This window comes from Pleurodeles waltl, chromosome 1_1, assembly GCF_031143425.1.
Source record: "Pleurodeles waltl isolate 20211129_DDA chromosome 1_1, aPleWal1.hap1.20221129, whole genome shotgun sequence".
NCBI classification, from domain to species: domain Eukaryota; kingdom Metazoa; phylum Chordata; class Amphibia; order Caudata; family Salamandridae; genus Pleurodeles; species Pleurodeles waltl.
In genome coordinates this window covers 941143382-941167625 of record NC_090436.1, presented here as the reverse complement: position 1 = coordinate 941167625, position 24244 = coordinate 941143382, and the positions used below count along the sequence as shown (strand labels likewise).

At 43.7% G+C, this 24244-nt stretch overlaps 1 protein-coding gene across 2 annotated transcripts in view; it reads left to right on the top strand.

The window, feature by feature from the left end:
- The window catches only part of LOC138289403 (sulfotransferase 6B1-like), a 114614-nt gene that overhangs the window by 34757 nt on the left and 55613 nt on the right, over positions 1-24244 (top strand). For both annotated transcript variants that reach the window (XM_069230171.1, XM_069230170.1), the window contains exons 3-5: positions 4285-4374; positions 8908-9034; positions 14865-14959. In XM_069230171.1, the coding sequence (XP_069086272.1) occupies positions 4285-4374; positions 8908-9034; positions 14865-14959 (312 nt within the window). The remainder of the gene's footprint in view (positions 1-4284; positions 4375-8907; positions 9035-14864; positions 14960-24244) is intronic.

Here is a 24244-nt window from a genome sequence, read left to right as displayed (position 1 = left end):
TGCTTGCCACTTACTCTATCTGCAAGAGAATCTTGGAGCCCTCATGGTTGTTTTATTCTGAGTGGAAAGACTAGGAATTGAAACTAGCTAACATGTCCACCCTCTTTCCAATGACACCAGGCCTTGAAAAAGGAGGCAAACATTCACAAAACACCTGTAGTCTCCAAGCACAACCCCTTCAGATTAACCAATCTGCAGAGATGACCAAACAAATGGAAGTGTTTCATGCCCATTACAGAAACGGTAAGCCCAGGAAGGGTGGAGTATGTCTTCTAGCTCTCCTAGCTTGACAGGACACAGAGTGACAAGATGTATGTTTTTTTGGTTGTATAATAGGGGAAAGAAGAATCAAAGTATCGACTGATAGGTGTCAATCTCACAGTATCCATTTTCTATTCACAGGACACCTAGGCCCACTCACTTGTCCTGAATATTGCCTTATCACTCACCAGTGGTAAAACAACCCCTTATGAGTGGAAAGGCGGCATACTTTTCTCATGTGTATGAATAGCAAAGACTGAAACCTACTGACAAGTTGGCAGAAAAGAAAAAGTGCAGTTGTAATGTCATTTATAAGGACATCTTGGAACTGTAACTCTTTTGTTTAGAGACACCAGGGTGCTATACATAAAGCAATATGAAGGCATGCTTCAAAACTACATTAAAAGTTTAAATTTTTCAAAAGTTACAATGATGAGCAAGAGATTCAAACGCCTGATGGAAAAATGGGCTAGACGAATTATGTACTGTGGAAGGGAGTAGATAATAAGTAATAGATGCTTGACAAGCGCTATTTGGCAGAAAAGACAAGAGATGCAGTTGAGGTGTCACCCAGAAAGGAAGTCTTGGTTATAGCATCAGTCAAGTAAGAAATACAGCATGTGAGAACCCCTCGAGTGCGGATATTCCATCGCAAGTGCAGACGTAAAACTACTACTCTTAACTTACCTTTGTGAATACCGAAAAGTTGTAAATTTAGACTTTTGGTCTAATCTTTGTGAATCAGGCCCAAAGACTTGCCATATGCAAATCAATCTTGGTCTAATAAGATCAGTCCATACTTAACTGCCGAGTTAGGTTCCTCGAGACAGGAACACACGAAACCCCAGATCACTTTTTACCCACTCAGGTCTCATCACTGAGGTGTAGAATGAGTCCTATGGCCCAGTGAGCAGAAACAACAATCCGTTATGGATCTCAAAATGAGAAAGAGGGAACACAAGACGAGGTAAAAGACAGACGACATTAAATGATACAAATTAAAGAAGCCAGTTCAACAGTACCTTTCTCACCCCTGCTCAAGAGGGTAAGTTCAGAGAATGTAAGTCTTTCCCTACCACTGCAGACCCCCATATAGCCACTTGTCGAAAAGTCACTCAGAAATAATTGCACCATGTAAATCTACCCCAGTCACCTACACCAAACATAACGTTGTACCACCATCGTCTGCCCTAGCCAAGTGACCTTATAATCTCCAATTTGTGTAAATGTTTCTTGGTCTCTCAACATGCTTTTTTCCTCACCAGGGTTTATTGGATAAGGTGGTGGAACGACAGTCTATCCTGTATAAGATACTATCTTCTGTTTACCTCTCACTAGTAGTGTTTGGGAGTTTCTACAGGCTCAGCTCAATATATAGTGGACTTGCTCTCTTCAGTGGAACTCTATGGATATCACACCAACATTTGCCTCCTTTCCAAAGTCTTCAGTCTAATCAAACATAAATAGCACCTGTTTCTAAGATTGCCGGAGTTTTCTCACAGGTATTGATGGTGGAACTCTGAGCAATCTAAGTTGTGAGCCTCTCCTCAAATTTTCCGAGATCTACAACTGTGTGTCCATTTTCGGGAAACTTCCAACTTTACAACATTATGAATTCATCAGTGCTGTCTAAAGCCCTTCCCATTCAAAAAATGATTGCTCTGTTAGTCCCCTCTAAGCTCCTGAAATCTTGCTAACAAATAATTACATTTTTTCCCTCATTGCCCACCAGTGCCAGTTTTAGAGCTAAGCTGCAAATTTAGAATTTAGCAGACCGGGTACCCTGTCACAAATGCAATGGAGTACCCTACATGCCAAACCATCAACCTGCGTTCCTCACTTATTGACAAGAGTACCGGTGGTATTCCACTGACGGAGTCCCCGTTGCTTGCATCAACAGAATACTTACTCCAATGGCCCAATGAATATGACACTGTCTGCCCTGTTTAGGGTGGATGGTGTAATGCCTTTTTTGGCTTACCTGTCACTCCCAGGAGCAGGAGAGCAGGAGAGCAGGAAAAAATAATAATGACCCACAAACCTGTGAGTAAACACCAAGTGGGTGTCATTAGTGTTTTTGTTTTCATTATCAAAATCAAACTCCCACTGTGGGGAAGCAAAAAGTTTGGTGTATATCTGTCTAAACCAATGTCAGTCGTACAACAAAATTTTTGGTACATTGGAGGGAATTTCTATAACACTAGTTTTCTTCAAGGTACAGGACTGTATTCTGGACCAGCAGAGTAATCCACCACTCCATGTACACTGCTTCATCTGCCAAAATCTATATTGGCCCCTTAGTTTGCAAGCAAGGTGTTTATTGAGTTCAGCAGAGTTTTGAAGTTGATTTTAAGGGGACAGCTGAGGGCAGCACCTCCTCCTTCTCACCTTTGTGGTCTTTCATCTGGGTTGTAGCAAAGAGCTTGAAATACTCATCCCTGATATTCTTAATATTTTTCCAGTCATTTTGTAGGGCTGTAAGGGTGTCAAATTGACATAGTCACTAGGGTTGCTAATGGCAAGGACCTTTTAGCGGATACCGTGGAGGACCAGAGTGGGTTAGTAGTTGAGGTCCCTGTCAGTGGCAGAGCTTCAGGACGGGCCTGCCTGTTACTCAGAGGGAGAATCCCAGCAGATCCCAGGAGGAAGTATCTGGAAGCCTCTTCGAGAGCAGTGGGATGTCTCCTGCATTTCCACCTTTCACACCTCTCTATACACTCATCAAGGCTTGACTTGCCACCGCTGATGCAGCAGTCAGGATACTGTGTGCAGTGTGAGGAGGAAAAGGTGTCCCATCCCATACATTCTTTAGAAGGTGTCCCTGAAGATCCAAGGAATCCCCACTTTGCAGAACCCTTTCCCTTCTTCATTTAGCTCCTCTGAAGCCCCTTTCTGTTCCAGGACGATAAGGGCAGGCGGAGATGTGGAAATAAAGAAAGAAACATCAGGAATCCGCAGCCATCTATTGACAGGGTAACTCTGTCTCTGTCCAGCGTTGAGAGCTCTATTGAAGACAGTGGAGTGCCTCTGGGCGAATAAGGGCTGGAATAGGACTTCTGCGCCAACATTAGAATTCTAGCATTTTTGTTTCTCAGTGTCTATTTTGGAGAATTGTACTCACAGAGGCAGTAACCAGTTTGTAAAGCCCTCAACCTCACTATGGGGCCTAGCCTGCAGCCTGGGCATATAACTCAGGTTCATGCCTTTAACAACAGGTACAGACCTCGACATCAGGCTGTAATTCTATTTTTAGACATTTTTATAGCACCACAACATGAGCCTACTGCACCTCTGCAGTTCAGATATTCACCCTAGCAATCCTCTCCCAATCTTCAAAGGTATGGCTTGCTCTCTCTCCCAAAATCTAGACATCCAGTCACTTGATCTAATCCAGTACAGACCTCCAAAAATGAGTAAAACTCAAAAACACTAACTCACCAGAGGTTTTTAATCCCTTCAAAATGATTTTTAGTGACAAATTGATGTGGAATGCATTCTTGTCTGTACATGAAGCTGCATGCATTGTTGTGAACAGAGAAAATGTTTCTTTCAATCATTCCTCCCTGAAGTCTGTCCTTGGTTTATTGTTGAGATGGCTGTCTTTGGCTTAGAGGAGTATTAGAGCCTCCTGACCTAATGCTCTTTATGAAACCGAATGTGTTTTATTGAGTTCATAAGCAAAGCTCCCTCTTGGAAATATGAACATGCCTCGCTTTGACTATCAATTAGTTATTTTACTTTTCTGAATAGGATTACTTTCTTATATGGCTGCACTGTAGCTAATCTTTCTGTAATGGCTAAAGGACCAGGCACTACACAATCCCAATATCAGTGAGTATTTTAGGGTCCGACAGAAGGGCTGTGGGTGTATGGATACTGTGCACCATTCACCAAAGGACCAACATGGAAATTGCATGTATAGAGATGTACTTTTCCCTTAAAGCTTGCTTGCTTTGAAAGTTGCAAGTGACTAAGAAAGTACCTTTAAAATGTTAAATTGTGGAATATTTCTTTCCTTTTTAGAAAATGGAAACACTTCCTTCTCCAAGAGTTTATGCAACACATTTGCATCACGATAATCTCCCCAAGGATGTCATTCAGAATGGAACAAAGGTATGCAGCAGACTTACTTCATCTTGTGTTTCCATGTACTCTGAGGATGGGGTTGTTCATCAGTATAGTGATGATCAGAGTCTTTTATCATCAAAGGGGCCAGTTCCAAAATGGTGTTCCCTTCTCTCAGATGTGACTTTTGTGAAACTCGTTTCTGGGCCTGTAGACTTGGTGAAAAGATCACAAATTCTGACAATAATTGGTGTAGGTGCCCTTATCTATGCAGAGAGTAAAGAGATCAACATACTGCATATTTAGATCTACCTTCCTATATATTGTCAATAACGATCCTGTATCCACTGAGATTTAGCTCCTGATTAACAAAACATTTTGGGAAGACAAAAAAATCAACGAGAATAAAGGTTGTTACGTGAAAGGGCTAGCCTCATTGTTGTAATGAAGATTAACAGTAAGTTCCCGGATCATTACTGTGTGGAGGTCTCCGCCACATGTGTGGAGATCTCCGCACACATATGCATATGTTTCAGTGTTAAATGTGACAGGAACTGTGAAGTGGCTGGAAAATGGGGAATACGTATTCCTAAATGGGTGGAGTGTAGGGAGAAGTAACAAGGTTCTTGGATGGGGAGGTACAGAGGTGGTTACAGGGTGGACCCATAAGAGTATTCCCATTCATATTCACAAACTGCACTTCTAAAACTACTACATACAAATAATCCCTAAATAGTAGTAAATGTACTCCAGCTCTTTTCCACATAAAACAATGGGAAATATTCTAAAATGACAGGGACAATTACAGGGGCAGTTATTATTGTGTAATTTTGTTTTCTTTTAACTAGATTTATAATTTTATATTTAGTTTAATAATATTTAACTAAGGCTTAAAACACTTGCCACACATCTGTTAATGCAAGCAGTGATGGCTCTGAACTCCACCACCCATCTCCAGGTGAAATACATCACAACACTAACCAGTCATATGTAGGCTGACCACATAAGAAGGGAACTCAAACACCCACAAACGTTTTCTGCCTTCACTATCTTAGGGAGTTTATTTGCCAATTTGCTCCTCCTTTTGAGGAATAATTATTAGAGGGCAAGAGAGAGGGTTTACATACAAAGGATCAACATCTGTGGCTTGTCCAAGAAAGCAGTCATTGCCCAATACTACTTCTCACTCAATGTGATTCTTGACATGGTTGCAAACTGGGAGCAGGAGCCTGAGTCCCCTTCTGCCCACTCTGAGGCTGTCCCTGCATATTTAAAAAATATGGTTGGTCTCCATGTCATGCCCACTGGTGTTTCTAGCCTCAGTAATATCAGTGGCTGAGATTTATTCCAGCATCCCACTTATCACTTTGTTGTTTATTTCAGTGCAGTGTCCTAAGTGCAACGGGTATGCCTAGCTGTGGGCCCAGTGCTCTCCTTGTTACTGAAACCAACCTGCACCTGGCTGAAGCGTTCCAGCTAGGGCAAAACCAATCTTGGGTTGCAAGCATTCCATTTCAGAGAGGACCTGGTTGACAGTTCAGCCTGGATTGTACTGTTGGAGAAGGATTGAGAGTGATTTGCATAAGGCTGGGTCTAATCTGAAGTGGCACTGGGGGCAAAAAAATGATGGACTGAAAAATGTGGTCCAAGAAATTAACAGTGGCTGAGATTAATTCAAGCTACACACTCATCACGTTTTCATTTACTTGAATTCCTGAAAAGCAACTACACTCTGAAAACTGGACAGTAAATAGGAAATGATGATTAACTTATGCTCTGGGGAATCAGCTAGTCTGCTAAAAAAGTACAAGTCTGCTACCTCCTTAAGTCTTCTGTGGTCCAAGCGGCAAATCCAGGATTATACCACAGGCAGAACTGTGCCCCATACTGAAACTAAGTTCCCGAAATAGGATTGTAATATCCGGGATTGTAAAATCCAAAAAAATCTCTTTCGCTATGCCCAAACCTGAAATGGGGAAACCAGGGGCACTTCCCACCTAAATGTGCCTCTTACCATCACCATTTTTGGGTGTAAGTTTTCAAGTTCAGTTTCCTGAGAAAATGTGTAGCTAATGTTTGAGAGCACCTTCAACATTAGGGTACATATTAAATAAACACATACAAATGCAACTGTCATTGGCATCTTATATGTGAATCACTGGGCCACAAGTCTTACAACAATATGTCCAATAACAGGTTCCTTCATCAGGTCCTAAAAACGTGAAAATCACAAAGGCGTGGAAACACGTTATCCAATCATGAGACAGAAAAAAAGGTGATTTCTTCATTACTATGGGCAAATACATGGTGTGATGTGGATCAGAAGGTGAGAGGGTTACACAATCACAATAAAATGATATTACATGATGGCAGTAAGATATAACATGACACACAAGCGTGACCTTTACATCAGTCAAATGGTTGGGACTTTCCTAGGCATCAACAAAATTAATGTCACAATCCCCGTCCAATCAAATGCAGCCTCTTGGCCCCAGATCTATGTGGACATCAAGGTGTCTGGAAGGTGCTGGGTGAATGAAGCAATGTATGTTGGGTGATGTGTCTTTTGAGCAATCCTTGCGTTGCAAGCTATTAAGCTGGGTACATTGGTTTATCTGCAGCATTCCAATTCTGCTCACACTTTGAAGGCCTTTGTCATCACTGAATATCACAAAACGTGAAGAAGACAAGATGGATTCAACATAAATTAAAACATGCTTCCACAAAGTAATATGTACCAGAAAAGCCACAGCTTCTGTGAAGTAGTTTGTAATTTGCGGGCATCAGTGACATTTTCTGCACACTTTTATTTCACTTTGGTGCACAAAAGACATTGATAACTGGCCTCTTAGACACCAGTTGTACATAGCACTTAATAAAACCTTTGAAATCAAATCAGACTAATCGAAACAAAAAGCAAAAACACATCTCTTTCAACAATGTAATAATTGTAAATGTGTACAGAAGGAGTTGTTATGTCCCATGTATATTACATGGAAAATATACAGTTACAAGATGTTTTAACATCTGATACTTAAATTTGGGTTTGTACAATTAGTTGTAGTTATAGACTGCATTATGGCTGACTGAAATACCCTTACAACAGGGTTAGAATGAGCATAGATCCAACTTCTATGCTAGTAACCAAAAATCTCCAGATGCAACTCATTTCGCAACAGAGTCTCAGTATGAACCAGATTACATGTGTTGTTTAACAAATAATAAAGGACAGGGTAAGGGGTAAAAACGGCCTTATAACATGTGGCACAATAGGCAATGCTTGAACTTATTTGTCCCAAGGGATGAAAATGAAGAGCAACAGCTCATGTGTTTTGTTTAATGGAAACAATCAAAGGTGTAATAAATAAGTATATGAAGAATGGGTAGTATATGGAGATTGGATAAAATTTAGGTTTTGATGTCTCATATTGAATAATTAAATATTCAATTATGCAGTTGCCGTTTTCACAGAAGTGCTTCTGATTTGAGATGCTAATCATTAATAGAGATTTATAATTACAGTAGAGGATTAACTGTTTTAATGAGAACCAAATGTGGTGATCATACATTTTAAGAAAGTAACAAAAAGGAATGCAAAAAAGCCAATAGATGTCGATAACAATGGACACAATGTGGATTCCCGGCTGCTATATTTTATTTGGTTGTTCTAGTGATGTGGACTTTACTAGCTATATTTTATAAATCTAGAAATAATTAATTTTTATCTTTAAAAAAATGTTCACATCAGAAATATTGAAAGAACAATAGTATTGACGTATTGCAGGATAATCTTAAATTGAGGACTACAGGAAAGGATGTATTTTCACATTTCACTGAAATGATCATCGATGAAATAGCGGGAAAGGGCTTTGGCACCACCATTGTAAGACATCAAACATATTTCTGTGGTAAGATTAGTGGATGAATCACATATTACTATACATAGAGAGCCATATATGTATGTATGTGACCAACGGAAAGTGTCTTGGACGCGAGCAGGCTTTTCTTTTACTAGTTGTAAATTATCTGAAAATGGAAATATTGCAAGTGAGGAACATTTGCAGGAACATTTTAGGTTGCAGAAATAATAGTGTAAATAATACTGCCCATGAGTGTTTTTGTACAGGATAATACATCTGAAGAAGGATTTTCAGTAACTGGAGTGCATTTGTTTTTACATTCAGTGAAGAACATTTTTTATATTTCATTTGACAATTTCAGAATACACAATACATTTTTGTATGATGAAATTTATAAATGGAACCATGGATGCGTGATTTCTAAATTGAAGAAGTGAATAAAACACAAGATATGTTCAGTTCTGTTCAAATTTACTTGTGTTTTTGTCTTGCAAAAGTGCGATTATTGTATAAGGAAAACAAGATTTATTTGATAATTTATCACAGGGAACCAAAAGATAGAGAGATTAGCATGTGATGTTGTTCTCTATTTCCACTTACTGAAAATAATTCAGGAACAGATGAGTGTTTGTTTTGGTTTTTGATATGGGTCAGTGATATATATCTGCATAAGTGATCAGTTATAAATGTTCACTAATTGCTGTCTTCTCTTTTGTAACAGAAATTGGTGATATTTCGTAATCCTAAGGACACTGCGGTATCACTGTTTCATTTTCATTCCAAAAATCCAGCAGTGCACACCTACAACGACTGGGATGAATACTTCAGTGAATTCATAAGTGGGAATGGTAATTCTTTTAAAATCAATCCCTCATTTTCAAAATTGGACCACTGTATTTAAAGGAAGCCGGTGGACCAAGGGTTTGATGAGCAAGGTACTCGATTGCATTTGCCAAACTCTTAATCAAACCCTCTGCCTTTCATTGATTGAGTAAAGCTGAAGACCCTTCCCTCATGATTCTCCCTGAAACAAAATAATGTGGAGACTTCACACTTTCTAGATAACTATTTTGTAATCATCTGTCGTTCTTGTAACCACAATTGTGTCGCCCTACTCAAATCTGTGAATACATGAACTCACCGGCCAGTTAAACACCAGCCATGTGTTTTTTAGCTGTTGCTCTTGTGAGCAGCTCCTTGTGCTTCGCATCCCACAGTTCCACCAACAACGTACTATGCTCACTATGCGGAGGTACTTTGATTATCTCACTCTTGTGGGAGGGATCAGGTTGTAACCCTTCATCCAGTAGAAGTCTTCAAGTTTACACCCATTATTCTCAAATATATACTCCATGCTGTGTTCTCTTGTAATTCTACCTTATTTGAAAGCAAACTTAGTGCTTTGATGCTTCTCTATCACCCACCTTCCCCAAGGCCAGAACTCACTGATCAATGCAGCTCACGTCTCACTTTCTTCTAGTCACCTGGGTCTTGAATTCCTCTAGCACCCCCTCCATGGAGGCATTATTGAATTCCTGTGAATCTCACAACACATTCAACATCATAACCTCCCCCAGGCTAATACTGCTTCTGCAGTTGTATGACACAACCATGCATGCCTGAATCACACATCCCTAAACAAAGTGGTTGGAACCATGATGCGTCTTTACCATGCATGCCTTTACAATGCATGTCTTTACAATGAATGTTGTTGTAAATCGTGTTTGGTAAAGGAATATGTTTGAAAAATTGCACTTCGCCACTCCCCATCCTGCCCCTAATCCCGATACCCCAGCCCTGCAATCCACCCTGCCCCAGCCCTTAAAACTTCCCCTCCCTCCGCCCTGAGCCCTAAAACTGACACTGCTGTGCCTGTAAAACTACTCAGACCCCCCTGCCCTGAGCCCAAAACTGACCCCACACTGCCTGTGAAATGACCTTAACCCCCGCCGTGAGCCCTAAAACTGACCTCGCCCTCCCCTTAACACTACCCAACCCCCCGTCCTGAGCCCTACAACCGACCCTACCCGCCTTGCCCTTAAGACTACCCCTTGCCCTCCCCCTGCTCTGAGGCCTAAAACCCTGCTCCTTCCTAAAAACTAACCTGACCCCAACCCCCACTCTCAGCCTTAAAACTGACCCCCACCCCTGAAATCTGACCCTTCCCCCGCTGCCCTGAGCCCTAAAACCCAGCCCCAGCCCTTAAAAGTACCCAGACCCAACCCCAGGCTGAACTCTAAAATTCTGCCCCCTTTTAAAAAATCACCCCAACTCCCCCACCTGCCCTTAGCCCTAAAACCGCCCCACCCATAAAAACTACCTCTCCAAAACCCGGCTGCAGCCCCACTTACCTCTCCCCATCCTTCCTGTTCCTCGCTGCGCTCTCTGGCCTCTTCCTAAAAACTACCCTGACCCCAGCTCCCCAGCCCTCAACCCTAACACTGATCCCCACCCCTGAAAGCTGTCCCTCCCCCCTTAAAACTACCCCAACCCCCAACATTCTGCCCCCTTTTAAAAATCCTATTCCAATCCCCCATGATCCCTAATACCGCCCACCCCTAAAAACTATCTCCCCCAAACCCAGCCCTAACCCCACTTAACTCTAAAGATTCTTCCTCTTCTTTTCTTCTATGCCCATATGCACAGAAACTGCACACTGTTCTCTGCCATAACCCCGCATATGTGTGGTTTAGGCATATGTGTGGTTAAGGTAGAGAACGGGAGAGTCGTCGTTTAGGCAAGCGTTGTTACACTTGAAGGGAGATGACATGGGCGGCTCAGCCCGCATTGTTAAGGCCATTTCCCGGCTTCTGCAGATTCTGGCCCCTCTCATGCACATCCATGTGTCCATTTCGAAGTTGAGGGCTTCTGCCTAAAATAACCTTGAAAGTAAGTCAAACATCTGTCCCTGGAACCCCAAGGCCATTCACAAAGGTCACTTTCACGTCCCCCAGGAGCTCACACCCAACCCCTACACACACTGGAGCATTTGAGAGGAAGCCACATCAGAGCACTCACGAAAGTTGTGCATCTCTTTGACAAACTGCCACCTATCCCCTAACCATTTATTAATCACCCGTACATTTTTTCTTTCGGTCTGATTTTTTTTATATTGGGGGGTAGCAAAACCTCGTAGTAACAAAGACATAAGCCTGTGAAAGGTAATAATTGTTACAGAACCCATATAGGCAGGGTTGTACAGGCAGCTATCAAGAGAGGCAAGCAGCACTGTTGGCACTCCGAGGTACTGTTTTGACTTCTCAGCTGAGTCATGCAGTGGGCATACATACAGTGAATCTGTGTACATAGTCACCCCGCTTAAGCTATTCTGTTACAGAATCACCAATCTCTTCTATCGTGTGAGAATGACCCCTGCAGTCTGCTGTTTATCTCACTGAATGTGGCAGGCAGTACTTGCACCGAAGAGTTCCAAACACACAAAAGACAGATGGTAAACATATGTCTGAAAAGAAATGGTCCCTTGCTCAGGAGACAACAAAATTAGTATCTGCTGAGATATTGGGATGGGGAGGTTAAAGGACCTTGCATGAAGACACAGCAGTTAGAGGATAGATTTATATTTAAGTAGACATACCCTAAATGCTTCACAAGATGTGTTTTCCTTAACACTGGGAGATGTGGAAAGCTGACACATACATCAGGTTGATCCAGTATACATTATTTATGGTTAACGCAGACAACTGCACCACCCTTGTCTTCTGGGGCTTCAATTGGAAGTTAAGCAGGGTGGAATTCTTGTGTGGAGTTCTGCTCAATCATTTGCGGGCCATTTTTATCACTCCCGTATTTACCGCGTATGGGAACAAGACTCAATTACACTGGCTGAAAAAAAAAACATTAAAGTACCTTTGGAGTGTGAGAAAAGGCCTCTTTTGTCATGGTCAGCCCCCACTTTGTGCCTGGTATTTGATGTAGTCTCAAAGTAGTTAGTGCCCAGGCCCCCAGTTAACCAGGTTTCCTAGGCCAGATCTCTTTCCCTAAAACTGTTGTGATGCATTGGCACAATTGGCAACACCCTTAGATGCCACTATAAGTCCCTAGTAAATGGTACTTAGTTACCCAGGGCATGGGGTACTAAGAGTAGGCTCCAGAGGGAAGCTGCACAGATTGTGCCACTCTCTAGGGCCATGCATTCAGAAGTACCCAGCATTGCCATTGCAGGCTGAGTGTTCTGATGCAATCCTAAAAGACAAACTCAACATGTCGTACAGCATGTGTGTCCTGTCCACCACACATTGCATGCACTATAGGTAAGTCACCCCTCTGGCTGGCCTTCCAGCCCTAAGGCAGGGTGCACTATACTGTATCTGTAGGCATAGATGCTTGAGCAATATGCTCCTACAGTGTCCTTGCCAAACCTAGGACATAATAAGTGAACAGGGCAGACATTTTAATACATGTACTGGACACTGGTCAGTACGAGTTTCACAGCTACGTGTTGGCAACTCTGAACCCTGGGTTGTTTGGTATTAAACAACTCAGAATGATAAATCCAAACTGGTACGAGTATTGGTTGTATTATAAAATGTACCCAGGGGTCACCATAGAGGTGCCCCCTACAAAGGCAAACTACCCTGACATGGTTGCTGGCCGATCACAACTAGACAAGATTTTGGAACCCTGGGGTGAGAGATCCTGCTCTCTGGGTCCCAGAACAAAGCCCTTCTTGGATGGAGCCCTGCTAGCAAGCTTCAAAAGGCTTACCACCCTTAAAAATGACCTCCAAGCCTGCTGCAAGCAGCAGATGACTGTGCTGATTGCAAACCCCCACTTTTGGCTGGAGCAACAGCGGAAAACCACACAAAGGACAGGAGGAGTGGTCATCCCTAGCTTGCACCACCGCTAAGGTGTTGCATGTGAAGTGACCCCTCCATTTCATTTTCCTCCATCTTGCATGCAAGGAAAAAAGCCAATCAGGTGTAGGGAAGTGACCTCTGCCCACAGGAAGTGGTCACTTAGATTGTGTAGCCACCCTAAGGTAGATGGCCCATTAATCACTACCAGGTACTCCCCTAAAAATCCACTAAATATAGTATTTAGTAGGAATCCCTAGACCAGGAAATTTGATTCTAAGGACAAAAGAAGACGAGCAACAAAGAAGACCCAAGGCTCAAGAACTGAAGTCCTGCTGCATCAAGAAAAGGCATCAAACCCTGCCTGTTGCACCCAGCACTCTACAAACCACGATAGGACCTCCACTCTTCAAAACTCACCAAAAATCCACCTCCAGAATGAAGGCATCACTCTTCGGCAACCCAAGACGAAAGACCCAGTGAAGGGCACATCACTGACTGGCTGCTAACCAAGGAACCAGACACCACAGCTAGACCAGACTCTACCCGACGGATTATGAGGACAAATCCTGTAAGTGTGCTAAGTTTGGTGGCACTGCGCCCTCAGGTGACCAAACCATGTATTAGCCCTAGGTATTGGTCACCTCACGTCGGACACCAAGAAGGACAGTCCACCCTGGACTGTAAAAGGACCAGGAGGAGGCCCCCTTCAAGGGACTTCAGAAACTACCAGGACCGTCCACCAGAGTGCCCCTGCTGACCTGCAAGCAACCCTCGAAGTGACCTACCTCCTGCTTCCAAGGGCACCTTTGCACCCAGCACCTGGCTCCCCGATTAGCTCTGCACCCGGCTGCCCTTTGCCCTGCACCGAAGATCCAGGTGTGCTCTAATCGTCCTCCACCCCTAGCGACCTCAACACTCCCAGGGGACCCACTGGACTTACCTTTAAGTCCACTTGTGCAGTGCTTTTCTAAGTGGTTCCCCGCAGTGGCCTAGCACCAGCTCCAAAGACTTTCTGCAGCTGCTGCCGCCGAAACCGGGAGACACACTAACTTCTCCAGCTAGTCCATAGTGCCCACCGCCACACTTGACATACCTGCAAAAGGAGACATTGGTGAGCACATTGCCTGATTTTATGTACATTTGGAAATTATTTTCTCCATTGATTCCTATGATGCGTAATTACGCACAAAAAGTCTATTTTTATCAAACCTTCAACAATTCATAACTTAAAAAGTACTTTACCTGATTTTGATGATCTTGGTCTTAAAAATGTTATAAAAATCTTTAAGACCCGCCCGACACCCTTCCAAGACACAGGGAGAGCATGTAATTCTCCCCTTCACAAGCAATGTCCTCTCCTTCCCTCTCCCACCCTTTACGCCCCACCTGCTTACATTTGCCACCTACTCAGAGCAATTCCATTTGCTATTTTTCCAATGATATCATTACAGTTCCGCTTTAGATGTGAACCACCCACATATAACATGGACAAATCACCTCCTATTAATAATGTACAATTAATTGTTGTGGTTTCTCTGTCCAACTCCATATGTCTATTTTGTTTTTAACTTTTGGCATGGCCAATGATAACAAAAAGAGTTAAGATTAATAGTGTGCTGTGTGGTATCGGAAACATCCTCAAATATGCCTTTGAGGCTTTAGTGAGACAGTGTCTACCTTCATTCATTTGGACTGATTCCATCTGGCTTGTAGTTACATCTACCTTCTCTGTTGAATCCTAAGAGACTTACCATTGCTGCTTGACAAAGAAGCCATGGATGTATTTAATGTATTCCTTTATATTGGGATCCCAGTCCCAGCAATCTAAGTATCATGCATGTTTTTCTTAAATGGTTTTTAGTTGTCTGGGGCTCCTACTTCGACCATGCAGTGATCTGGAACAAGCACATAGAAGATGAAAATGTGATGATTATAACATATGAAGACCTGAAGGAGGTAAATCACTAGCAAGTACTCAATATAATGTGCACCTCTCTTACTTACAAAGTGGTGATAAAAATCTGCATTGTCCTGATTTCAATGTAAAATGGGCGTATTTACAAGCCCTGTGCGTCGCTGGTGCCTAACTTTTTGTGAAAGACCAGTGCGGCATAGCACAGGCCTATATATCTACAAGCCCACTCAAAGCCACTTTGCATGGCTTTTCATGGCCTTGTAGATATGGTGTAAGGCAGTGCAGTGCAAATTGCTGCATTGGCTTACCCTGCATCAGGGAGGCCTTCCAAGGGTGTTGCAGTGGGTTTTCCCATGCAACACCCATGGCGTTTGGCACCTTCTCAGATTTACAAAGCATTGTAAACCTGGAAATGCAAAAAAATCTCATGCTTCCCCAGGGAAGGCGCAATGGGGAGAAATATCTTTGGTTTTCCTTGTGTTTTTCTCTTTCTATGTGTGCTGCATTTTGCAGCACACATAGAAAGAGGAAAAAACCTCCATGGATTATTTTTGCACAGAAAGGTGTCCCTGTTTAGCATCTGTTGGTGCTAAACTCAGGCACTGCTGGAGTAGCGTTGTTAAACTGACACAACTCCAGCAATGCAAGGAGTCTACCAAAGGAAAAAGCATCAATTATATGCCTGCTCTGAGCAGGTGGTAAACGTTTGATACAGTGAAGTCACAGAATGACACAGTGAAATTTAAATTTTGCTGTGTCAGTTCTGTGTGGCTTTTTTCCGTGGGAACGCCTATCCTGCATACATTATACCTGGCGCAGGTATAATGTGATTCAGGGCTTAACAAACCAAAGCATTGGGCCCAATGCATCAGTTTGTAAATATGGAGGAGTGTAGTGCACTGCTAGCGCCACCGCTGTGTCAAAAAAAATGTTTCAGGGGTGGTGCAAAGGGCTTGTAAATTAGGCCCTGAATTCTCAAATAAACAAAAACGCCATTATCCTTTAAACACTTATTTAAAGCACCTTGACCAAGGTGCATAGGGTTTACAAATGATGCTTTAAATAGCTTCTTAGCATTTCAGCAGAAACTAGAATATGAAAGGCATTTCACTTATTGTTCTCAAGTTCTCTCTGGAGTACACCCCAAGTCCATGCCTGACTTTAGTAGTGTACAATGATGTTGAATTCAAGATTGGTGTCCTCTCTGGTGCAGTTTGCTACTGACCAATGGAGCTTATTAACAGGGTGAAATAATATGATTGGTTCAGCTGCAATGATGATGCCATTCTGCCAGTAATTGTAGCATCTGATGCCCTTGGATACACCTTGTTTCATAGGACTTTCAACACCGCATGCAGGAAAGCAGCATTTGTCCTACTACTACAGCTGCATTGAAAGGGGTTTCTTCCCCTTATTGTAAGAGATGATTCTACGAAGGCCTAAATTCTTTCTGCTCAAGATTTATTTCAGTAGCACTACTGGTCTGGGGATAGACCTTTCTTTAATCGTTCTACACCTTGACATTGACCCTCAACGAAATTCCTCTACATATTTCTTAATTATTGTTGTGTCCTGAAAATCAACTGGTTAAGTTCAAGAGCCTTTTCTTCTGATCTCAAGGAGTGCCTCTCAAGTGAATGTTTTTCCAGCTATGCGAGTATCCTCTAGGTTAATTCATGAAGACTGTCAGATTGGAACCTATGTTGGGTTTTCCTCCTTTTGGAATAGGTGGTCTCACACACATAATAGTGTCATGCTTCATCATCGGCCACCTGTCCCCACCCTTGTAGGACAATGCCACCTAGGCGGACTCAACCTCATGGTTAAATACACCCAGAGGGAGTTCTTAGACAAAGTTATTCTGGATAATACCCCTGATCTAGTCATCTTTTAAAATTACCTAACAGATAACCAGTGTTGATTACACCTTGTGTCTGTTGGTAAGGACAAAAAACAAAATTGGACAGTTTTTATGAGTATAATAACTCACTCCGTCAAAACAATAATTTAGGCCAACATGTTTGTGCCCTCACACTGAGCCATAACTGGTCAGGGCCATTCTTTTGGGCCAGAGATCCCTATCTGTACATCGCTGAGGTGGATCCTACTCTATCCTACTACTGAGTAAATATACTTCACATCCAAAGGCCTACCTGAGTGTTAATGAAAGGTTGAAGTTACCCTAAACTTTAAGGGCTGCAGGACCCTGGACTGGGTTGGGAATGATGCCCCTTATAGTCACACATTCGTCAAAGGGTGCAGCATCATTCGGCACCTACTTGGACCTCATCCTAGCCGCTTCACTCTAGTTGGCAGTCAGTTTACACCCTGTCCAAGCAGGGACCATCACTCTAGTCAGGGCAAGGGAAAATGCACAGCCTAGATAACCGCTGCTCACCCCCTTGGTAGCTTTACACAACAGTCAGGCTTATCTCAGAGGCAGTGTGTACAGTATTCGCACATACCCTTACAGTAACACAATGAAAACACCACAAAAGGACTCCATATTAGTTTAGAAAAATAGCCAATATTTATCTAAATCAAACAAGACCAAAACAACAACAATCCAACATGCACAAGAAAAGATACAGCTTTTTCAATTTAAAAGAGTCTTAGGGCCAGATGTAGCAAAATGTTGCGAGTCGCAAATGGCCCGAATCGCAATTTGCGACCCCGCAAAATCGGAAATGGGATGCAAAAACCCCATTTCCGAATCGCAAATACGGACGCGAGCCATTACCGACTCGCAAAAGTTGCGACCCCATAGTGCGACCTGCAAATAGGAAGTCGCAATTTGCGAGTCGCAAACTATATGAAAAAGCCACTCGCAAATTGCGACTAGTCGCAAAAAGCCCATTTTGCACACCCAATTTACCACTAAGTCAGAGCAGGTGGTAACCAGAACTAAAGTATAAAAGGAGACCCAGAAGGCACCTGGGTTACTCAAGATGGCGGAGATATATGTGATAGCAAGGAGGAGGAGAGTCCACGCTGCACAGCAGAGGAGGAGAAGGAGCCAGAGACAGGAGAGGATATACAGAACCAGGCAGACACTTTTCCAACAAACAGAGGAGGAGATATATGATAAATACAGACTCAGCAGTGCAGCAATATTAGAATTGATTGATCTACTCAATCCGCAGCTGCAACGCCAGACTGTGCGCGGCAGCGCCATCCCCACACATGTGCAAGTGCTATGCTCACTGCACCTCTTGGCCTCGGGTAGCTATCAGGGGGTCATTGCTGTGGCAGGTGGGGTATCCCAAAGTGCACTTTCATGGTTCTTCAGATGTTTCTTAGATGCCATACTCACACACATGTCCAGATACATATACCTACCCAGGAATGAGGCAGAAATCAACAGCACCAAGTTGGAATTCTACAGGATTGCCAACTTCCCTCATGTAATAGGGTGTGTAGACGGGACACATATACAAATCTGCCCTCCTGCAAATCTGGAATATCTGTTCCGCAACTGGAAGTGTACCCACTCACTGAACATCCAGGTGGTATGTGACGCCCATTATGTCATCACTGACATGGTAGCCAAATTTCCAGGGAGTACACATGACTCCTACATTTTCAGGAACAGTGGGATACACCAACGCCTAGAACGTGGGGAGTTTGGAGACGGATATCTCTTAGGTATTGCTGAATACACCATGCAGCCATACACACAGGTCACTGTAGAAACCATCCATGCCCTGCTAACATTGGCCATTTATGCCAAACAGGTGACAGTGCATATGCGCTACGACCATGTATACTTACCCCGTACTTAACACCCACAAATGAGAAAGAGAGGTGATACAACAGTGCACATAGGAGGACCCGAAATGTCATAGAGAGGACCTTTGGACTGTTGAAGGCAAGATTCCGATGCCTCCACAGAAGTGGAGGTGCGCTCCAGTGTGCCCCAATAACAGCATTGAAGATCGTTGGCGCATGCGCTATACTGCACAACATTGCCACCAGACGTGGGCTGCATCTCACCCCTGAAGACCCAGATTCGGAGGATGACGAGCAAGAGCTACCACATCGCCATCATGGGGATAGAAGCATTGCAAATCAAGGCAGACAGAGACGGGACCACATTGCAAACCAATACTTTGGAAGGTATGTGCTAACTGTCACCACACACACTAATGTCACACATAAAGAGCCCAGTTGTGAAGTGGAACAAACAAGAACTTTTATTAAGTGAACCTAAGTAATTATGAACTGAACTTTTGGGAAGGGGCTTTTAATGTCCACCTGCAATGAGGACACATTCACCTCATGTGCCTCAAGTGTCCGCAAGTGCATAGGCTCAACTCCTCCGCCTGGGACGCCCAGCATGGCTAGTGCTTGGAGTGTCAGCAGATCCCTGACGTGCACTGCCACTCCTCAATACCCTTGTGTCCGTGGCAGATGCACTACTGACGGTGGAGCCCTCCTCACTATCTTGAGGTGTGTCTGCCGTGCTCCTAGCCACCTGTCTTGCCTCCATCATGTCCACAGCGTGGCTAATCCGACCCAGTCCCCGAGCCACATCCCCTGCAAAGTGGCCCAAGTCCACCTGCAAACTGACTGTACGGCGTGACAGCCCTGTGGTGTTGACTGCCAGGCGGACGATTGATGCAGCCATGCTGTCCAACCGGTGTATGAGTTGCCGCTCACGGCGCCTTGCACTCTCTCTCTCTCTGACACTAGTTCAGTTACAAGTTGACGGATGGAGAGTGCAAGGTCACCGACATGATTTTTCAGGCTTTGGAAGTCTGTGTGCACCTGTGCCAGCCCTGTGGTGAAATTCCGCTCCATACGCTGCATGGCCCCTGATATGACTCTCATCTGCCTTGTTTGCAGGCGCTGACCACTGATGAGGGCTGCCTCGGCAGCGGGCATGGAAGAGTCCCCTACATCCTCCTGGGACACTGCAGGGACATGGACTCGGCATCTGCGACGCGGTGGAGCATCAGGGTCCTGTTGTATGGCACTGTGGCTGGGACCGGGTGCTGGGTCGATCTCCCCAATGTCCATTGGTGCAGCTGGAGGGGACTGTGGTTGGGTGGTGCTGGGCCCTGTAGTGGCTGCTCCTGACTCCTGTGCTGCCTGTTGGCTGCTCTCTGCACCCTAGACGGACTGGCTGGTGGGGATGTCTTGTGGGAGACTTGTGGGACATAGGGAACACACTGTCAGAATCTAACATCTGTTGTATGCTTCCTAATAAACTGTTGCCTATCAGCCGACTACTGAACTACATTGCCCATAATGCACCATTCTGGTGGTTGCTAGTCTGAAATGGAGCGAATTTGGTTGTGCATGCTGCTGTGTACTGGGTGGGTGGGGGTATGGCAGATATGGGTGTACATGCATGTTTCATGGTACTCACTTGTTGATGTTCCTGGCGCTGACGTGTCCAGCTCTCCCATTCCAGCCACTGCCTCTGGCTCAAGGGTCTGTTCCACACGTTCCTCCATGGGTGTGGGTGGTGGGACGGTGGATGGGCCTCCTCCTGTGCCCCTCATCTCCCGGAGGTGCTCTGCCACCCTCTCCTTGGTCCTGGAGCGCAGGTCATACCATCTCTTTTTGAGCTCTTCAATACTCCTGTGGCTCACCCCTATGGCGTTGACCTTCTCCTGGATGTCATTCCAAATCCTCCTTTTTTCAGTCTCTGGCACACTCAGGGCAACACTTCCAAATAGCTGGTCATGGTGCTGGCAGCATTTATCTGTAGGCACCTCCAGTTCCTTTTCTGAAAACTTCAGTTTTCTCTTCCTGCCAGAGTCCTCCATTCTTGCTGCTGTTCCTCCAGGTGGTTGCTCAGCAGTTGGAAAAAGGGTGTGGTCCTCCCTCCTCCCAGGTGTATTTGTAAACTTCCTGGCTGTGATGTCATCAGCAAGAGCCAGGAAGTGTTTTCCAGACTGTTCTGCTGCACCTGCATGCAATTTGCGGCACAGTCGCAATTTGCGACACCCACTCGCAATTTGCGTGTTCGTTTTTAGCGAGGTCGCAAAAAGCGACCTCGCAAACAGCAGACTCGCAATCTGCGGTGCGACTTCATTTGCGAGTCGCAAAATGAAGTTGCTTTTTCTTGTTGGATACCAGTTTGCGAGTCGGAAATTGCGAGTCGCAACGACTCGCAATTTCCGACTTGCTATTTTTTAGCTACCTACATCTGGCCCTTAATCCAAAAGAATTAATGGATGCATTGTTTTAACATAAAGTACCTGTGATGCATCAAAAATAAAGCCGCAGGGCTGAGGGTCCATCATAAAAGCAAGCAATGCGTGAATTCCTTACTCACAAGTGAGGCTGTGCGTCGATTCTTTCCCCACCGGGGAAGCGATGTGTTGATTCTTTCCTCATAGGGAAGGGATACATCGATTTCTGGACAAGCAGCCTTGGGTCCGTGCGGTGATGTTGATGTTTTGACCCCCAGGACGATGCATGGAAAACCCGGATGCACGGCAACAATGAAGTCACGGTGAGCTGGCGATGCGTTGATTTCTGCAGCCGCAAGGCAGGTGCTGCATCGATATTACAGCCGCGTGGCGGGTGTTGCATCGATTTTACAGCCGCGAGGTGGGTGTTGCATCGATTTTTCTGCTGCTCTGTTCCGGTGCATGGATTTTAGCTCAAGTTTCACCAGCTTCACCTTCCTAGGGCTGAGGGACCGGAGTGGCACCACTTGGCAAGTCAGGGGTCTCACCAGGAGAGCCTAGGTGCTGGCAGATGAAGTCTTTGATGTGCCTGGCACTTCTTAACAGGAGGCAAGCTCAGTCCAAGCCCTTGGAGAAACTTCACCAGCAGGATACACAGCAAAGTCCAGTCTTTGTCCTCTCTAAGGCAGAAGCAGCAACTGCAGGACAACCTAGCAAAGCACACACAGCAAAGGGGCAGTACACCTCATCACAGATCTTCAGCTCTTCTCCTTGGCAGAGGTTCCTCTTGATCCAGATGTGTTCTAAAATTGTGGGGTCAGCAGTCCAGTACTGTTAGAAATGGGGTTTCTGGTTGGCGAGGGTGTGCACCTAAGCCAGGCAGAGCCCACCCCCTCTAGTCAGGGTGAGGGAGTTACACACCCAAGATAACCCCTGCTCACCCCCTTGATAGGTTGGCACGAGCAGTCAGGTTTATCCCAAAGGCAATGTGTAAAGCGGTTGCACAAAACACACAACACGTGTCACAATAAATACACCACAAAGGAAACAAAAGTTATATAAAAATAAACTGTATTGCATAAAACATAATTTGACCAAACACAGCATGTATCAGTATTTCCCTGCTACCCAAGCAGTTGTCAGAACATTACACAGGTTACTACTACGTACTAATGGGGTGAAATGTTAGGGATCACAAGGCGCTCAGGATTCAAATAGGCAAAGGATCTCAACAAAGAAGGGGTGCCTACACGAGGGTAATCACCCAACCTTTAAAAAGGTTCGAATGAACCTCAAAACTAATGACAACAATGTGCGGTACCTCTCAAATAATATTAGAATTCAATATTAGCACGTACAACTATACAGGAAAATCAATTTTGGTATAGTCCAAACATTTATTGTAGTTCATTAGTGGTAATATAATTTAAACCAATTTTGGTATAATTTCAATTTGTTACATCCAATTCAAGCATTCATTGTAGCCCGTCCAACATATTATAATTTAAGCTTGTAGCCCGTCCATGATATTACAATTCAAGCCGTCCAACATATTATAATTTAAGCTTGTAGCCCGTCCATGATATTACAATTCAAGCCAACACGTGTTTCGTCAAGGGACATTGTTTTCTCACATCCCAAATGACTTCTTCAGGGCTAGAAATTGTAAACAAATTAAATGTAATTGAAAAAAACAAAATGCTCCAACTTGAAAGTTCAAAAGTTTATAAAAGATCCCAGAAAAGATTTTAAGATTATAAGGGCACTGAGTACCCCAGAAAAAGCACTAATAAAAATATAAATCATATATAAAGGTGACAAAGGGTGAAATCAAATTTCATTGGGGCATCAACCCCATATGTCTACAATACACCAAAAAGGGAATGTGTAATGCCCAACTACCAACATATGTTATTATATCCAAGTGATGAACACCAAAAATACACACCCCAAATTAATAGACAACAACCCTTCCGTGTCATCACATTAAACACCAACGTGTTGCATGCCCACTGCAAATTTAATGCATTGAAGTGAAAAAATCATAAAGTAAACTACCAACCAATGTCCGACTCAATCCCATAATTATTGCTAGTGTCTTATGGTTAAAGTCCAAAATTACAGTACTGATTAACCAAGCCTATCAAGGTTACTTGAATACTCACCACTTAAATCCAATTATCCATCTCTAATATTAAAGACAAAAACAAATCTATATGAGATAACCTCGTATAGCGAGTGAAATCATGCCCCTATCAAATGCAAATAGTCTCACATGAGATACCTCGATTATATCGTCCAGTAATAGTAATGAAGATGAGACTCCCATAAACTTCCTTTGTGTGTTATGGCACAGAAAACCCTGATGCGGATCTATATGTAAAAATATTATACCATTAGTTGCCTTCCAAGATGAATATATCCTTTTAGTAAAAAATGCCCTTACTTGATTGCTCACCTGAATATAACGGGCGGTTTTCCGAAACAGCATTCAGTAATGAGAGACGCCGTGTTGCGAGTACGCACAGCGCGTCGCTCAGAAAACCCTGTTTAACCCAAAGATTAGAGCTAAACAACTCGACAGAAAGGACACTTTGAAAAATAGGGGTTACAACAAGACGGTGGAACAGTGTAATAAAGTTCGATTCATCACAGACTATAATGATGCCTCTCTGATGTTAATAAAATTCATGAAACAATCACAGCGGAGGGGCAGTAAGGGAGGTTCGGAGGAAAAAGAGAGAGCCACTCCTGGTCCCGTGTGTAGGTCTCCCAAGTATAGGTAAATCAAAAATAGTATACACACGGTTCCAAAACAAAGAAAGGGTTCTCTTAAGACAGAGGTATATCAGAAAAAGCAATATGCTTAAAGCAAAAGCCCTCACTCACCAGCCGGTGACATGCTTCATCATTGGGCCATGCTCCTCGTCAGGCCGGCACTGCAATGCCTGACGGGCCCCTCAAGGGGGCTCTTTGCCGGAGATCTTTTGAAAAATGGTATAAACCGGTCAAAATATGAAAAAGGATTGGTATAGACAAATATATAAAAATGTCTAAAGGTAAAAACTGATAATTTATTCAGATGTTAATGCCTCTGACATGATTAAAAACACTGTATAGGGATATGGCAAAGTAATGTTTACAATCCCTCAACAAAGAAATATACAATTCGTAAATCTCGTT